The following is a 17,617-nucleotide window of genomic DNA, read 5'->3' on the forward strand; positions in this document are numbered from 1 at the left end:
TACTAAGCTACATATGTCCAGGACAGGATTTAGTGAGGGCTTGCAGAGAACAACTACTAGGGTAGAGGAGTGGGATTGTGAGCTGAATGGATAATCTAGAGGTTACTCACTGTTGGGTGGCATTTGAGTTCTGATATGCTAGAGTAGGGAGGTCTTGTGGAACCCCCCTACCATTCTTCTGAGACCTCAGAAGGGCCATCCAAACAAATCCTAAAATAAACTTTGACAGAATCAAGATGTGTTTGTGATAAATTAACTGCCTGCTAAAACAAAACCCAGCTCTTTTTAAAGGAAGCTGACACAGTCCAAAGTCTTAAGTGTAGCATCTACAGGGCCTAAGAGTCTAAGATGTAATAAAAAAGAAATTAGTGGATATATAAAGAAGCAAATGTGATCCATAACTAGAAGGAAAACTATACATAGAAACAGATCTGGAGGTGACAGCTTTTGGGATTAGCAGACAAAGATACATAAATTCATCAGTTTAAAGGGAAAGGTGGTTATGTGTATAGAGAACTATCGGTAGAGAAATAAAAGTAAAAATGACCCAAGGAGTTTGACACATCAGAGCATAAACATACTTACATTATATATTATATTCAAACTGCTGAAAACCAAAGATAAAAAGAAAATTTTAGCAGACTGAAGATAAAGTAAAACATTATGCAGAGGAGAAAAATAATGACGACAGACTTGTCATCAAAAACCATCCAGGCCAGAGTTAAGTGATACCTTCAAAGTGCTGGAGAATAAAATTCAGTTTAAAATTCTATATCCAGCAGCAATAGCATTTAAATATTAAAGAGGAAATGGAGTACATTTTCAGATTTTTTTTAAGGTTTTATTTATTCACGAGAGACAGAGAGGTGGGGACATAGGCAGAGGGAGAAGCAGGCTGCTTGCAGGGAGCCCGATGTGGGACTTGATCCTGGACCCTAGGATCATGCCTGAGCTGAAGGCAGATGCTCAACCGCTGAGTCACCCAGCTGTCCCCATTTTCAGATTTTATAAAGCTGGGAGATAGGTGATATCTTCAAAGTGCTGGAGAATAACATTCAGTTTAAAATCCTATATCCAGCAGAAATATCCTTCAAGAATAAAAGAGGAAATGGAGTACATTTTCAGATTTTTTTTTTAATGTTTTTTTTTAATTTTTATTTATTTATGATAGTCACAGAGAGAGAGAGAGGCAGAGACACAGGCAGAGGGAGAAGCAGGCTCCATGCACTGGGAGCCCGACGTGGGATTCGATCCCGGGTCTCCAGGATCGCGCCCTGGGCCAAAGGCAGGCGCTAAACCGCTGCGCCACCCAGGGATCCCAGATTTTTTTTTTTTTAAGAAATGACAATTATGTGTCATCAACACACTTGTACCACAAGAAATGTTAAAGGAGTTTTTTGAGGTTAAGGGGAAATGATACTAAATTAGTCTCAGAGTAAAGAATGCTCTAGATCCCCCTTTACAATCTTGAAAAACAAAAGTTCGAAAGAAACTTCAAAAAACTTAACTGCATGCCTGACCAAAGTTCAATACTCACTAAAGGAGTAAAACAAAATTCTTTATTCAACAATGTAAAATTCACAGTAAAAAATTACCTGCCATGCAGAGAGACAGAGGGAACCCATAACCAGGAGAAAATTCAGTTGTAGAATCAGATAAAAAATGAAAGAGATGATAGAATTAGCAGATACCCTTAGAACATTATTACAAATCTTATAAATGTGTAGAAAGATGAAAAGGAAAACGTAATGATGAAAAATTGCAAGATGAAACAAAAAAGACCCAAATAAAACAAAAGGAATAACAGTGTTTTTAAATAAAGTACAGATAGGTTAAAAGTAAACAGCTGGAAAAAAATACTAAAATATGCCAACAATAAGAAAGCTGAAGTGGCTATATTAATATTAGACAGTATACTTCAGAAACCGTAACATTACCGGTGTAAAAAGAGACATTTTATGATCATGAAGGGTTCAGTTCATCAAGAGGATACAACAATTCTGGGATCCCTGGGTGGCGCAGCGGTTTGGCGCCCGCCTTTGGCCCAGGGCGCAATCCTGGAGACCCGGGATCGAATCCCACGTCGGGCTCCCGGTGCATGGAGCCTGCTTCTCCTTCTGCCTGTGTCTCTGCCTCTCTCACTCTCTCTCTCTCTCTCTCTCTGTGACTATCATAAATAAATTAAAAAAAAAAATTTTTAAAAAAAATTTAAAAAAATAAAAATAAAAAAAAAAAAAGAGGATACAACAATTCTAAATGTAAAGCTTTAATATGGAAGATACAAAAATCTATGAAACGAAAAGGAGAAATAAATATACAACTGTATTTGTAGATCTCAACACCCTTCATGGTAGAGAAAAGGAAAGGGAGGCAAAATATCAGTAAAGATATGGACAATTTTAACATTTTTAACCAAATAAACCTAGGTGACATTTGTTAAGACGTTCCACCAGTGAACAATAGAATTTACATTATTTTCAAGAACACATGGAACATTCACAAATATTCTGGACCATAAACAAGTGTTAATAATTTGTAAGGATTGAAGTCATACAAACCAGTATTCTCTGACCACATTAGAATTAAACTAGAAATCAGTAACAAAAATAACTGGAAAATCCCTAATATTTGAAAATTAAGTAGCACACTTCTAAATAACCCTTGGATTAAAAGAGCACAAGAGAAATTAGAAAAGACTTTAAATAAAAACATAAGAGAAGAATTTGTGGGATGTAGCTAAATAATGCTTAGAAATTTATAGAATCAAGTGTTTATATTATAAAAAATATCTAAATTAAAAACCTGAGAGCTTCTATCTTAAGCTTGAAAAAGATGAACTAATTAAACTCAAAATAGGCAAAAGGGGGAATTAAATTAAGAGCAAAAATAAGTGAAGAATGCAAAGACAACAGAGAAAACCAGTAAAACCAGAAGCTAGTTCTTTTTTTTTTAAAAAAAAAGGCCAATAAAATTAATAAACCTTTAAGCAGTGTGATCAAGAAAAAGAAGACAGAAATTATCAGTATTGAGGCACCTGGGTGGCTCAGTGGTTGAGCGTCTGTCTGCCTTTGGCTCGGAGTGATCCTGTGGTCCTGGGATTGGGTCCTGCATCTGGCGCTCCTTGGGGAGCCTTCTTATCCCTCTGCATGTCTCTGCCCTTCTGTGTCTCTCATGAATAAATAAATAAAATCTTTAAAAAAAGAAATTACCGTATTAGTAAAAGAGGCAATGTCACCACAAATCATACAGACATTGTGTAGATAATAAGGCACTGTTGTTAGCAACTTTATGCCAATAAATTCAACTTACATGAAATGGACAAATTCTTTTAAGGACACCAGCTACTAAAGGTAACCCAAGAAAAAATACACCTACTGAAGAAATTGATAGTTAAAACCTCATGATGAGAACTTTAAACCCTGATAATTTCACTGAATTCTACCAAACATTTTAGAAAGAAATAATGTCAGTTCTACGCAAAGTCTTTCAGAAAAGAGAGGCAGAGGAAATATGTCCCAGCTCGTTTTACGAGGCTAGCATTACCCTCATACCAAAACCAGACAGACATTATAGGAAAACAAACCACAGATACCTCTGACGAACAAAAATGTAAAAATCCATAGGAAAATGTTAGCAAATTCATCAATATGCAAGTAGAGATAATACACCATGAATAAGTTGAGTTTATCTCAGGAATGCAAGGTTTAACATTCGAAAACTGATCAGTGTAATTTGCCACATTAACAGGATAAAGGAGAAAAATCATATGAACATCAATAAATACAAAAACATCTAAATTTGTGGGATGCCTGGGTGGCTCAGTCACTTGAACATCCAACTCTTGGTTTCTGCTAAGGTCGTCATGATCTCATGAGTCCTGAGATCTAGCCCCACGGTGGACTCTCTGCTCAGCAGGGAATCTGCTCGAAGACTATCTCCTGCTCCTCCCTCCACTTGTGCCTGCTCTTATGCTCTCTCTCTCTCTCTCAAAAAATCTTTCAAAACAAAACAAAAAAAATTCAGTGTTCATGGTAAAAACTCAGCACCTTCCTTCATTCCTAATTAATTCAATACGAAAGCCAGTTGGTGAAGCCAAGGGAGGAAGGCATCCACAGATGTTAACTATGGCAACCTGGTTGGAAATTAGAGTCCAGGTGTGGAATGTAGGAATCTACAGTGATATTTTTTATTTTATTTTATTTTATTTATTTATTTTATTTATTTATGATAGTCACACAGAGAGAGAGAGAGAGAGGCAGAGACACAGGCAGAGGGAGAAGCAGGCTCCATGCCGGGAGCCCGACGTAGGATTCGATCCCGGGTCTCCAGGATCACGCCCTGGGCCAAAGGCAGGCGCCAAACCGCTGCGCCACCCAGGGATCCCTACAGTGATATTTTTTAAATGAAAGTAAATAATGGGGGAAAAGACAAAACCCTTTATAGTATAGTAGAATCTTAATGAATAAATGTAGGAGAAATAATGGAACTGGAAAATAACTAATTGATCCCTATCATAGAACTAGTTCATTCAGGTAAGAAACATTAATAGGTGCTAAAAGTTGTGGAAGAAAGTTTGATGAGGTATGAGATATTAATATGGTCTCAATATATCTCTCCTCCAAATATTTATTAATAGCAAAGTATTAAAAAAAAACTTTTATGAGAGAAGTGTGGCAGATACCACCATTATCCCAGTAGTGGGATAAATTGAAATCATGGTCCCATTAGACAAGATACAATGAAAGGAACACACATCACTTCTGTAATATTCCTGCCAAAGTTGCATAATCTGATTCTAGTCATGAGGAAATATTAGACAAACCAAATTTTGGGAGATAGTCCATAAAATAATGTTTTGTAATTTTCAAAGTAATCAATCAGGAAAGTCAAGGAAAATCTGAGGAATTGTCCCTGACTGAAAGAAACTAGAGGCATGACAACAATATGTAATTCTGAATAGTATATAATACAGTGTATTATTCTGACCTGGATTCTTTTGTTTTAAAGGACATATTTGGAACAATCAGCAAAACCTAAATAGAATCTGGGGACCATATGGTAGTAGTACGTCACTAAATTTCCTGATTTTTAGATTTGAAAGTATCCCTATTTTATTAGGAAATATTGATGGGACATCAGATCAGCAACTTAATCTCAAGTGGTTCAGAGAGTAGTTTTGTATACTGTTTTTTTTTTACTTTTTGTAAGCTTGTGTATGTTTTAAAAAATCTTTTGGAAAACACTTTTGATATTTAAGAAGGTAAGATTTATTTATTTGAAAAATCTACATATTTGATCTAATACTGAATAACAGAAAATAAACAATTTTAGTAAATCAATTAAAGACTATTCTTCTCCTCTTCTATATTGAATAGCATATAGAATGTCACTTATTTTGGACATTTTTCTTTTTTGTCCTCATTTTTGATAAGATTTCTTGTGCCTTTTTTTTTTTTTTTTCTTGTGCCTTTTATTTTAGAACTAACATTCTGATACTAAGGTAGCATAATTTTTCTCCATTTACCTTCAAAGGTTGCTCAAGAAACAGATGTTAGAGCCCAGATTCGTCTGCGGTTTCGTGATGTCAATGGAGAACTTATAGCTGTGCAGAGAGCTATGGTGTGTACTCAGAAAAGCAAAAAGACGGAATTTAAAACCCTGGAAGGAGTCATTACTAGAACAAAGTAGGTGTTTATTTTATATTTGAATATCTGTTCATTTTCAGTCTTTTAGGTTCAAGGAACCTAATGGGTTTTTCTCTATTATTTTGGGGGGCATATTAATTTTTTTAAAGACTTTATTTTTTAGAGCAATTTTAGGTTCTCAGCAAAACTGAGCAGAAAGTAGAGTTCCTGAGTACTCTCTGCCCCTACACACATAGGGCTTCATCCACTATGAACATTTGTTGTTCTATCTACTTATCAGTTAAACAGAATGATCCCATAAATGATTTAGTGGTAATGCTACATTCCTTTGAGTAATTTATGAACAGTTGCTCAATTAAAGGTGCACAATCACTCAAGTATAGATTGAATAGAAAATGGTAGTATTAGGAGTGCGTGAGATGAGAAGCATAACAAATAAGAAAGAGATAGGGATCCCTGGGTGGCGCAGCGGTTTGGCGCCTGCCTTTGGCCCGGGGCGCGATCCTGGAGACCCGGGATCGAATCCCGCATCGGGCTCCCGGTGCTTGGAGCCTGCTTCTCCCTCTGCCTGTGTCTCTGCCTCTCTCTCTCTCTCCGTGTGACTATCATGAATAAATAAATTTAAAAAAAAAAAAAAAAAAAAGAAGAAAGAGATCATCTATCTCTTTCAACTCTTTGTTAGAGGCAGGTATTATCTTGTAATGGGTTTGGATTTTGGAATTAGCCTCCCCTGGCTTCAAGGCTTTATCCTTGTTGAGCAGATTACTTAACTGTCACCTTACCACTTCCTTTTACTTGTTTATTTATTTGTCCAACTACTGAAATAATTCCATTCATTAATAACATTTAGCACCTGTTATATGCTAGAGGCAGTATATTAGCTAATGGCTTCTCCAGCAGATTTGTTTTGATGGCATTTAAACACAGATCTCTCCCACACTCCTGGGATTTCATTCCACTCCAGTTACTGTCTCTTCTTCCCCTTTACAGCCAGTCTTCTCAGGAAGAGTTGTTGATACTCACTGTCTCCATTTCTTTTCTTCCTTCTTACTCGTCCAGCCCCATTCCTCTACTGAAACAGCTCCAACTAAGGTCACAGGTACCCTCAGTGTTAATTAGGATAATGCTATTGCTTTACAAAACAGATCACATAGAAGCCTGTGTTTGTTTCACTTATAAAAGAGGGATTCAAAAAAAAAAAAAAAAAAAAGAGGGATTCATTATTACTGTATTTATTTTATTTTATTTATTTTATTTTATTTTATTTTTTTATTTTATTTTTTATTTTATTTTTTATTTTATTTTATTTTATTTATTTTATTTATTTTATTTTATTTATTTTATTTTATTTTATTTTATGATAGTCACAGAGAGAGAGAGAGAGAGGCAGAGACATAGGCAGAGGGAGAAGCAGGCTCCATGCACCGGGAGCCCGACGTGGGATTCGATCCCGGGTCTCCAGGGTCGCGCCCTGGGCCAAAGGCAGGCGCCAAACCGCTGCACCATCCAGGGATCCCCTACTATATATATATATATATATATATATTTTTTTTTTTTTACTGTATATATTTTAGAAAGTTGTTTTAAGGTTTGAGCTAATACATATAAAATGTTTAATAGGTAATAGGAGCTTATGTATTAGTTTCCCATCTGCAAATAAATTACAAATTTGATGGTTTAAAACAATACACCTTCATTATCTTACATTTCTGTAATTTATGAGTCCAAATTGGGTCTCATCGGCTTAAAATCAAGATGTTAGGAGGGCTGTGTTCCTTTTTGGAGGTCGAGGGAAAACCTATTTCCATGCCCTGTCTTTTACAGTCTACCCACTGGATTCCTTGGCTCATGGCCTTCCTTCACCTTTCAAAGTCAGCAATAGTCGGCAGAGTTCCCATCACTCTGACCTCTTCTTCTGCCTCCCTCTCCCCTTTCAGGACCCTTGTGATTGTGTTGGCCCACCAAGATAATTCAGGGTGATCCATCTATTTAGGGTCCTGATGATAAGCACCTTAACTCCATCTGTATCATTATTCTGCCATGTAACCCAACAAGTTCACAAATTCCAGGGATTAGAACATAAATATCTCTGAAGGGCCATTGTTCTGTGCACTCTAATTCAGTAAATGGTAGCTGTTAATAACTTCTTGAAAATTTTTAATAGACTTCCATGATGTGACACTGTTTTCTCTTTATCTTCTTCATGGCCACATCCTACTCAGCCAATAAAGGTAGGAGTTCAACAGGCTGTCCTAGATCCTCTCCTATTTTTGCTCTATATTTTCTTCCTAGTTAATCTCATTCTTATCCATTACTCAAATTACTGTGTATTTATAGGTGACTCAGAGATTTAGGTCTCCAGACGTTTGTTTTTAGACCCATGTATGCAGCTGTCTTTCTCATGTTTTACCTGTTCTTTCAAAGACACCTCAGTTTCAACATGTTAAAAACCAAGTCTTTCTCCTTGGTGCCTTCTAACAAACCTCCCACACCCTGATATTCTTACAGTGCTCTTCATCATAGCCAATGGCACCCCTATCCATACAGTGACAACAAACCAATAACCTCTATCTTGACACTTCTTTGCCCTCTATATTCAGTTCATTACCAGGTCCTGTGAATTTAACCTAAAGGTCTGTTGAATCTTTCTTTCCATCTGTGCAGTGTCCATTCGATTTCAAGCTACCATCATCTTTCCCTGGTCTAATGTGATAATCTCCTTTTTTAAAAATATTTTATTCATTTATTCATGAGAATACACAGAGAGGAGAGAGAGAGAGAGGCAGAGACACAGGCAGAGGGAGAAGCAGGCTCCATGCAGGGAGCCCGACGTGGGACTCGATATCGGGTCTCCAGGATCAGGCCCTGGGCTAAAGGCGGTGCTAAACCGCTGACCCACTGGGCTACCCAGATAACCTCTTGATCTGTGTCCATTCAATCCCCCAATAAAACATTCTCAGTGTATTTGGTGTAGTGTTTTCAAAATGCATATTGGAATATATAAATGACAATAAACACAGACACTGCTTCTGCCCTCCTAATCTAGTTATTAACAGATACTGAACAGAAGATAGGAAAGAAAATGTTGAATTTGTCCTTCTGATGAAAGGTATTGAGAGATCTCTTGGAATTGAAGGGCATGGAAGCTCCTGGCCCTAGGTATAATGATGTAGGGAGCTCATCTTTTAAAAGACCCTAAAGAAAAAAAATAAAAGACCCTAAAGACACTTCTCTGTTGGATTTATTTGTCTCTGTCACCTTAGAAGTTGAGGTCTACTGATTAAGAATCCTCCTTGGATTTGCTTAGGTGAGTATCACTAAAGTTTGTTCTCTTTTCACAGCGTGTCTGTTACTGAACAGTCCTTATCTAAACAACATAGTCTTCACATGTTTTTATTGGCACCATTGCCTGTCTACTATGGACCATCATGTTTTGTTTTATTCTTTTAAGCCTCTTATTTCTCTTATTTTCAAGTTCTGGAGATGTAAGGTAGTTTTCTCTGTTTACCATCTATAAATATTTTAAATTATCATATTTAAAAGTACAGACATGTAAAAAATCAATTTCTGGCATCTTTTCCTGTCCTGCCCTGTTTTACCTCCTTTTCATAATGGAACTGCTGATCATTTAAGAGTTAAACTTTTTACCCTGAGGAATATTGTAATGGGATGAATGAGGGGACTTTTATTTTTTTCTTCTTCTTTTTTTTTTTAAAACAAGTACAGCATAAAGGATTGATTAAACAGTTAAATAAGTACAAATGGAGGGGTTCTTTTATTTTACATAAATTCTCAATTTTTGTTTTCTGTAGGCATGGTGAGAAGGTCAGTCTCAGCTCTAAGTGTGCAGAAATTGACCGAGAGATGATAAGTTCTCTTGGTGTTTCCAAGTCTGTGCTAAATAATGTCATTTTTTGTCACCAAGAAGACTCTAATTGGCCTTTAAGTGAGGGAAAGGCCCTGAAGCAAAAATTTGATGAGATTTTTTCAGCAACAAGGTTTGTAACCTTTAATGAGACTTTATAACCCATTAAAATATTGAGCAATGATATAATTTGGATGCTTCTTTTTTTAAAAGAGAAAAAGTTTTAAAAGTAAAATGTCATCAGTTATTATCTGTCATCCAGTAGTAACCAGTGGGCCTATTTCCTTTCTGTTTACTTTCTGCACATCTCTCTTGATCTGGCTAATAATTTTTATATAACTTTTTCATTTACCATTATATCATAAGCATTTTGTAAGTTACTAATAACTCTGTAAATGTTATCTTAACAACTGTGTAATATTCCATCATTTGAATCTACTGTAATTGCCTTGTACAGAAGTTTGATTTTTATTTAATATCTCCAAAGGTACATTAAAGCCTTGGAAACACTTCGGCAGGTACGTCAGACACAAGGTCAGAAAGTAAAAGAATGTCAAACAGAATTAAAATATTTGAAGCAAAATAAGGAAAAAGCTTGTGAGATACGTGATCAGATTACTAGTAAGGAAGCCCAGTTAACATCATCAAAGGAAATTGTCAAATCCTATGAGAACGAACTTGATCCATTGAAGGTAATTTGATTTCTTATATAATAAGAAAGTAAAAAAAAAAAGAAAGTAACCTTTTATCGTGGTAGCACCCCTAAAGCACTTTATATAAATTTTAATATATATATTTCTTGAAAAAATTATCAGACACTATATAAAGTTATGGTTAATATCTTAGGTGTGTAATAGATGGTTAGTGTTAGAATTGCCCAAAGAGCTTGGATTTGAGAGTAGAAGGAATGGTACCGTCATACTAAGTTACTAATGTAGATGTTTAGTAATTGAATAATGACCCCACTTTACACATTTTTATATTCTTTTTTTTTTTTATTGGAGTTCAGTTTGCCACCATGTAGCATATCACCCAGTGCTTATCACCCAGTCGCCCCATCCCCTCACCCACCTCCCCTTCCACATTTCTATATTCTTAAGGAGATTTTTTTTTAATTGACACATCTTTCCAGGGAATTTTTGTAATTTTCAGGATGTTCTTAACATTGTACAGAATTTGGAATTGATGCATAACATGTTGATAATATTTGCATATGAGTTCAGCTTTCTAAACTTCTGTGGTTTATAAGAAAGGCTATAAAGACCATAAATAAAAATGCTGATTTCCTAAACATTTATTGAGTGTTTCCTGTGTGTGAAGGATATACATGGTATATGGTGCTTAGGGCTACAGGTACAAGAACTACTACAGGTACAAGAACTACAAGATTTTTTTAAAAATCATTTAAAGGTTACTGATCTGGCTTTTTAAACTTGTCTCCAAATACTGGTATAGATTTTTAAAGATTTTTTATTTGTCTATTTTAAAAGGTTTTTATTGTAATCATCTGGTTCTCATCATGACAAAAATATTCCTTAATCCCCATCATCTATTTCACCCATCCTCTCACCCATGTACACTCTGATAACCATTAATTCTTTATAGTTAAGAGTTTGTTTCTAGAGGTTTGTCTTTTTCCTTTTTTTTTTTTTTTTTTTGCTTTTGCTCATTTGTTTTGTTTCTTAAACTCCACATGAGTGAAATCAAATCAGTCTTTCTCTAATTTATTTCACTTGGCATTATACTTTCTAGTTCCATCCATATTGTTGCAAATAGCAAGAATTCATCAGTTTTTTTGGCTATTTAATATTCCACTGTTTTATACATCACATCTTTAACCATTCATCGGTTGATGGACATTTGGGCTGCTTCCATATTTTGGTTGTTGTAAATAATGCTGCTACAAACATAGGGGTGCATGTCTCCCTTTGAATTAGTGTTCCTGTGTTCTTTGGGTAATGCCCAGTAGTGCAGTTGCTAGATCTTAGGGTAGTTCTGTTTTTAATTTTTTGAGGAACCTCCATACTGTTTTCCAGAGTGGCTGCACCAGTTTGCATTCCTACCAGTAGTGTACAAGAGTTCCTTTTTCTCTGCATCCTCAGCAGCACCTTGGGAGACATGAGATGATATCTCATTGTAGTTTTGATTTGCATTTCCCTGATGAGCAGTGATGTTGAGCATCTTTTCATGTGTCTGGATGTCTTCTTTGGAGAAACGTCTAACGTCTGTTCATGTCTTATGTCCATTTTTTAAGTGGATTATTTGTTTTTTGGGTGTTGAGTTGTATCAGCTCGTCGTATGTTTTGGATACTCACCCTTTTATCAGATATGTGATTTGCAGATATCTTCTTCCATTCTGTAAGTTAACATTACTTTGATGGCTTCCTTCACTGTGCAGAAGCTTTTTATTTCGATGTAGTCCCAATAGTCTATTTTTGCTTTTGCTTCCCTTCCCTGAGGGGACCTGTCAAAAAAGTTGCTATGGCCTATGTCAGAGGAATTATTTCTTACACTCTCCTAGGATTTTTATGGTTTGAGGTCTCACATTTAGGTCTTTAATTTGTTTTATTTTTGTGTATGGTGTAAGAAAGTAGTCCATTCTTTTACATGTAGCTGACCATTTTTCCTGACATTTGTTGAACAGTCTTTTTTTCCCTTGGATATTCTTTCCTGCTTTTTTGAAAATTAATTGGCCATATTATTGTGGGTTTATTTCTGGATTTTCTGCTCTATTGATTGATGTGTCTCTTTTTATGCCAATACCATACTGTTTTGATCACTACAGCTTTGTACTATAACTTGAAATCTAGAATTGGATGTTTCCAGTTTTGCTTTCTTTTTCAAGATTGCTGTGGCTATTCAGGGTCTTTTGTGGTTCCTTACAAATTTTTGAATTGTTTATTCTAGTTCTGTGAAAAATGCTGTTGGTATTTTGATAGCATTAAATCTGTAGATTGCTTTTGGTAGTATAGACATTTCAACACTATTTGTTCTTCCAATCCATGAGCATGGAATGTCTTCCCACTTTATGTCATTTTCAGTTTCTTTCATCAGGATCCTATGGTTTTCAAAGTACGAGCCTGTCATTTCTTTGGTTAGCTTTACTCCTAGTTGTCTTACTGTTTTTGATGCAATTGTAAATGGGATTGTTTTCTAAATTTCGTTTTCTGCTGTTCCATTATTGGTGTGCAGAAACACAATTGATCCTGTGTCCTTCAACTTTACTGAATTTATCAGTTCTAGCAGTTTTTTGGTGGTCTTTCCAGTTACATGTCTATATACACAGGTGTGTGTGTATATATACATATTTAGAATGTATGATATATAGAGTTCACATGTACTATACATATATACAGTTTAGTGTATGTATACTATACATACATGGTTTAGTATACTATGCATTAATAGCATGTAGTATCATGTCACCTACAAATAGTGAAAGTTTTACTTCTTCCTTACCAATTTGGTTGCCTTTTGTCTCTTTTTGTTGTCTGATTGCTGTGGCTAGGACTTCTAGTACTATGTTGAATAAAAGTGGTTTTGTTCCTGACCTTAGGGAAATTCCGGTTCTCAGTCTTTCCCCATTGAGGAGGATGTTAGCTGTGGGTTTTTCCTAGATGGTCTTTATTATGTTGAAGTATGTTCCCTCTAAACCACTTTTTTGAGGGTTTTTATCATGAATGGATGTTACACTTTGTCAGATGTTTGTTCTGCATCTGCTGCAATGATCACATAGTTCTTCTCCTTTCTCTTATTGATGTGATGTATCATATTGATTGATTTTATGAATAGTGAACCAGTCTTGCAACCCAGGAATAAATACTACTTGATTGTGGTGAACGATTTTTTTAATGTATTGTTGGATTTGGTTTGCTCATATTTTGTTGAGGATTTTTGCATCTGTGTTCATCAGAGATAATGGCCTGTAGTTCGCTCTCTCTTTTTTTTTATGCTGTCTTTATCTGGTTTTGGTATCAGGGTAACACTGGCTTCAGAATGAATTTGGAAGCTTTTCTTCCTTCTGTATTTTTTGGAATAGTTTGTGAAGAATAGATACTAATGTTTCCTTACACGTTTGCTAGAATTTACCCGTGAAGTCATGTGGTCCTGGAGTTTTGTTTTGTTGGGAGTTTTTTGATTACTTCTTTAACTTGCTTGCTGGTTATTAGTCTGTTCAAATTTTCTATTTTTTCCTCATTCAGTTTTGATAGGTTATATGTCCCTAAGAATGTATCCATTTATTCTAGGTTGTCCAGTTTGTTGGCATATAGTTTTTTATAATATTCTCTTAAAATTGTTTGTATTTCTGTGGTGTTGGTTGTTACTTCTCTTCCTTTATTTGTGATTTTATTTGAGCACTCTCTTTGTGCTCTATTTATTTATTTATTTATTTATTTTATGATAGTCACAGAGAGAGAGAGAGAGAGAGAGGCAGAGACACAGGCAGAGGGAGAAGCAGGCTCCATGCACCGGGAGCCCGACGTGGGACTCGATCCCGGGTCTCCAGGATCACGCCCTGGGCCAAAGGCAGGCGCTAAACCGCTGCGCCACCCAGGGATCCCCTATTTATTTATTTATTGACTAGTGTATTGGTGGGTCTGGCTAGGACCTTATCAGTTTTGTTGGTGTTTTGAAAGAACCAGCTCCTGGGTTTATTGATCTATTTTGTTTCGTTTTCAGGATTTATTTATTTATTAGAGAGAAAGGTGAGGGGGGACGGGGGCGGGGGAGAGGGAGACTCCCTGCTGAGCATGGAGCCCGACACCGGACTTGTTCTCACAACACTGAGATCATGACCTGAGCCAAAACCAAGAGTTGGATGCTTAACAAACTGAGCCACCCAGGTGCCCCTGCTTTGTCTTTTTTCCATTTCTATATCATTTATTTCTGCTCTAATCTTTATTATTTCCTTCCTTTTGCTGGTTTTGGGTTTTGATTGCTCTTCTTTTTCTAGCTCCTTAACGTGTAGGATTAGGTTGTTTATTTGAGATTTTTCTTCTTTAAGTAGGTACGTATTACTATAAAATTCCCTGTTAGAATGACTTCTGCTATGTCCCAAAGATTCTGGACTGTTGTGTTTCATTTTCATTTGTTTCCATGTACTTTTTATTTTTATTTTTATTTTTTTTTACTTTTTTAATTTATTTTTTTAGGAATCTCTTCACCCAGCATGGAACTTAAACTTACAATCCTGATTTTATTATATGTGCTGCCGAAGTGAGCACAGCTTACAACCCTGAGATCAGGAGTAGCATGTTCCTCCCACCAAGCCAGCCATGCACCCTTCCCTGTACTTTCTTCTATTTCCTGGTGACCCATTCGTTGCTTAGCATGTTATTTAACCTCCATGTACTTGTGTTCTTTTCACATTTTTTCTTGTGGTTGATGTCTGGTGTCATAGCTTTGGGGTCGGAAAAAATGCATGGGATGTCTGATCTTTTTGAAGTTGTTGAGACCTGTCTTGGGGCCTAATATATGATCTATCCTGGAGAATGTTTCATGTACACTTGAAAAAGATTGTGTATTCTCGTGTATTAGGATGAAATATTCTGAATATGTCTATTCAGTCTATCTGTTCCAGTGTGCCATTCAAAGACCCTGTTTCCTTGTTGATTTTCTCTTTAGATGATCTGTCCATTGATGTAAGTGGGGTGTTTGTCTCCTATTATTGTATTACTATCAATTAGTTCCTTTATGTTTGTTATTAACTATTGTATGTATTTGGGTGCTCCTATGTTGGGTGCATAAATGTTCACAATTTTTGTATCTTCTTGTTGGATTGTCCCTTTGATTATTATATAGTATCTTTTTCTCTTGTTATAGTGTTTGTCTTAAAGCCTATTTTGTCCAATATAAGTACAGCTACCCCAGCTTCCTTTTAACATTCAATTGTGTGATCAGTGTTTCTCTATCCCCTCACTTTCAATCTGCAACTGCCTTTATTATTTTTTTTTAAAGATTTTATTTATTCATTCATGATAGACACACACACACACACAGAGAGGGAGAGAGAGAGAAGAGAGAGAAAGAGGCAGAGACACAGATAGAGGGAGAGGCAGGCTCCACGCAGGGAGCCCGACATGGGACTTGATCACGGGTCTCCAGGATCATGCCCTGGGCCAAGGCAGGCGTTAAATCGCTGAGCTACCCAGGGATCCCTGCAACTGCCTCTAGGTCTAATTCTTTTTTTTTTTTTTTTTAGATTGTATTTATTCATGAAAGACAGAGAGAGGCAGACACAGACAGAGAGAGAAGCAGGTTCCCTATAGGGGGCCCAGTATAGGAGTTGATCCCCAGAAGGAGATCATGCCCTGAGCCAAAGGCAGTTGCTCAGCCACTGAGCCACCCAGGCAGCCCCTGCCTTTGGGCCTAAAATGAGCCTCTGGTGACGCCTGGGTGGCTCAGTTGGTTGAGCATCTGCCTTTGGCTCAGATTATGCTCACTGGGTCCTGGAATTGAGACCTCATCGGGCTTCCTGCCCAACAGAGTCTGCTTCTCCTTTTCTCTCATTCTGCCCCTCACCACTGCTTGTTCGCTCTCAAATAAATAAATAAAATCTTTCAAAAAATGAAATAAAACGAGGCTCTGGTATAGGTCTTTTTTTTTTTTTTTTTTTTATCTCCATCCTGTAACCCTTTGTCTTTGATTGGAACATTTAGTCCATTTACATTCAAGGTAATTATTGATAAATATGTATTTATTGCCATTTTATTGTCTTATGGTTGTTTCTGAAGATTTTCTCTGATACTTTCTGTCTTTATCTCTTTCATATTTACTGGCTTTCTTTAGTGATATATGTCGATTTCTTTCTCATTATTCTTTGCATATTTATTAGTGGTTTTTGATTTGTTACCGTTAGGTTACCATTAGATTTGTATATAATCTCTTCTACATATAGTAGCCTATGTTAAGTTGATGGTCATTTAAGTTTAAACCCATTTACTTTTTTCCTCCCTACATTTTAGGTATATGACATAATACTTTACAGTTTTTATTTTGTGGATTTCTTGAGTGGTTTTTTTACAGAAACAGTCATTTTTCTTGATTTGTGTTTCCTATCTTCATATTGTCATTTTGGGCTCTCCTTTCCACACACAGAGTCCCCCTTTAATATTTATTGCAGTGGGCTGAGTTAGTGATCATGAACTCCTTTAGTTTTTACTTGTCAGGGAAATTTTTGATCTCCTATTCTAAATGATAGCCTTTCTGGATAGAGTATTCTTGGCTATAGACTTTTCCCATTCAGCTCTTTAAATATATCATGCCACTCCTTTCTGGCTTGGAAAGTTTCTGCTCAGAAGTCAGATGATAGATACCCTTAAGGGGTTTCCTTTGTATATAAGTGTCTTCTTTTCATCTTGATGCTTCAAATATTTTGCCTTTTTAATTACAGTATATACTATGATGTGAATCTGCTTTTACTGATTTTGTTTGGGGTCTCTGTGCCTCCTGAATCTGGATATCTATTTCCTTCCTCAAATTAAGGAAGTTTTCAGCTATTATTTCTTCATATAAATTATCTGCCGCATTTTCTCTCTCTTCTTCTAAGACTCTTATAATACAACTATTATTATGTTTGGTGGCATCACTGAGTTCCCAAAGCCTGTTCTCATTTTGCATAATTCTTTTTTCTCCATTTTGTTCAGTTGGGTGACTTTCCATTAACCTCTCTTCTAGGTTACTATATCTTTCCTCTGTTTCTTCCAGCCTGCTATTCATTCCATCAATGTGTTTCTCATTTCATTTATTTATTTTTTTAAAGATTTTATTTATTTATTCATGAGAGACACACAAAGAGAGGCACAGACATAGGCAGAGGGAGAAGCAGGCTCCATGCAGGGAGCCCAGTGTGGGACTCAATGCTGGGACTCCAGGATCACGCCCTGGGCTGAAGGCAGATGTCAACTACTGAGCCATTCAGGTGCCCCTCTCATTTCATTTATTGAGCTCTTTATATTTGCTTATGTTATTCATTAACTCTGTGTTAATGGTCTCACTATTGTCTTTTCTTCTTTTCTCAAGTCCAGTGCATATCCTTATGATCATTTATTTAAATTCTCCCAAGAGGCATATTATTTATATCTGTTTCACTTAGATCCTTAGCTGT

General features: G+C 36.2%; 1 protein-coding gene across 5 annotated transcripts in view; it reads left to right on the forward strand.

Annotated features, from left to right (window-relative positions):
* Nucleotides 1-17,617, forward strand: part of RAD50 (RAD50 double strand break repair protein) — a 92,006-nt gene that overhangs the window by 11,999 nt on the left and 62,390 nt on the right. For 4 of the 5 annotated variants that reach the window (XM_072840952.1, XM_072840954.1, XM_072840955.1 and 1 more), the window contains 3 exons: nucleotides 5,533-5,684; nucleotides 9,458-9,643; nucleotides 9,998-10,202. The exons of the other annotated variant lie outside the window; for it this stretch is intronic. In XM_072840952.1, the coding sequence (XP_072697053.1) occupies nucleotides 5,533-5,684; nucleotides 9,458-9,643; nucleotides 9,998-10,202 (543 nt within the window). The remainder of the gene's footprint in view (nucleotides 1-5,532; nucleotides 5,685-9,457; nucleotides 9,644-9,997; nucleotides 10,203-17,617) is intronic. 5 annotated transcript variants of the gene reach the window in all.

This window comes from Canis lupus, chromosome 10 (assembly GCF_048164855.1).
Source record: "Canis lupus baileyi chromosome 10, mCanLup2.hap1, whole genome shotgun sequence".
NCBI classification, from domain to species: Eukaryota; Metazoa; Chordata; class Mammalia; order Carnivora; family Canidae; genus Canis; species Canis lupus.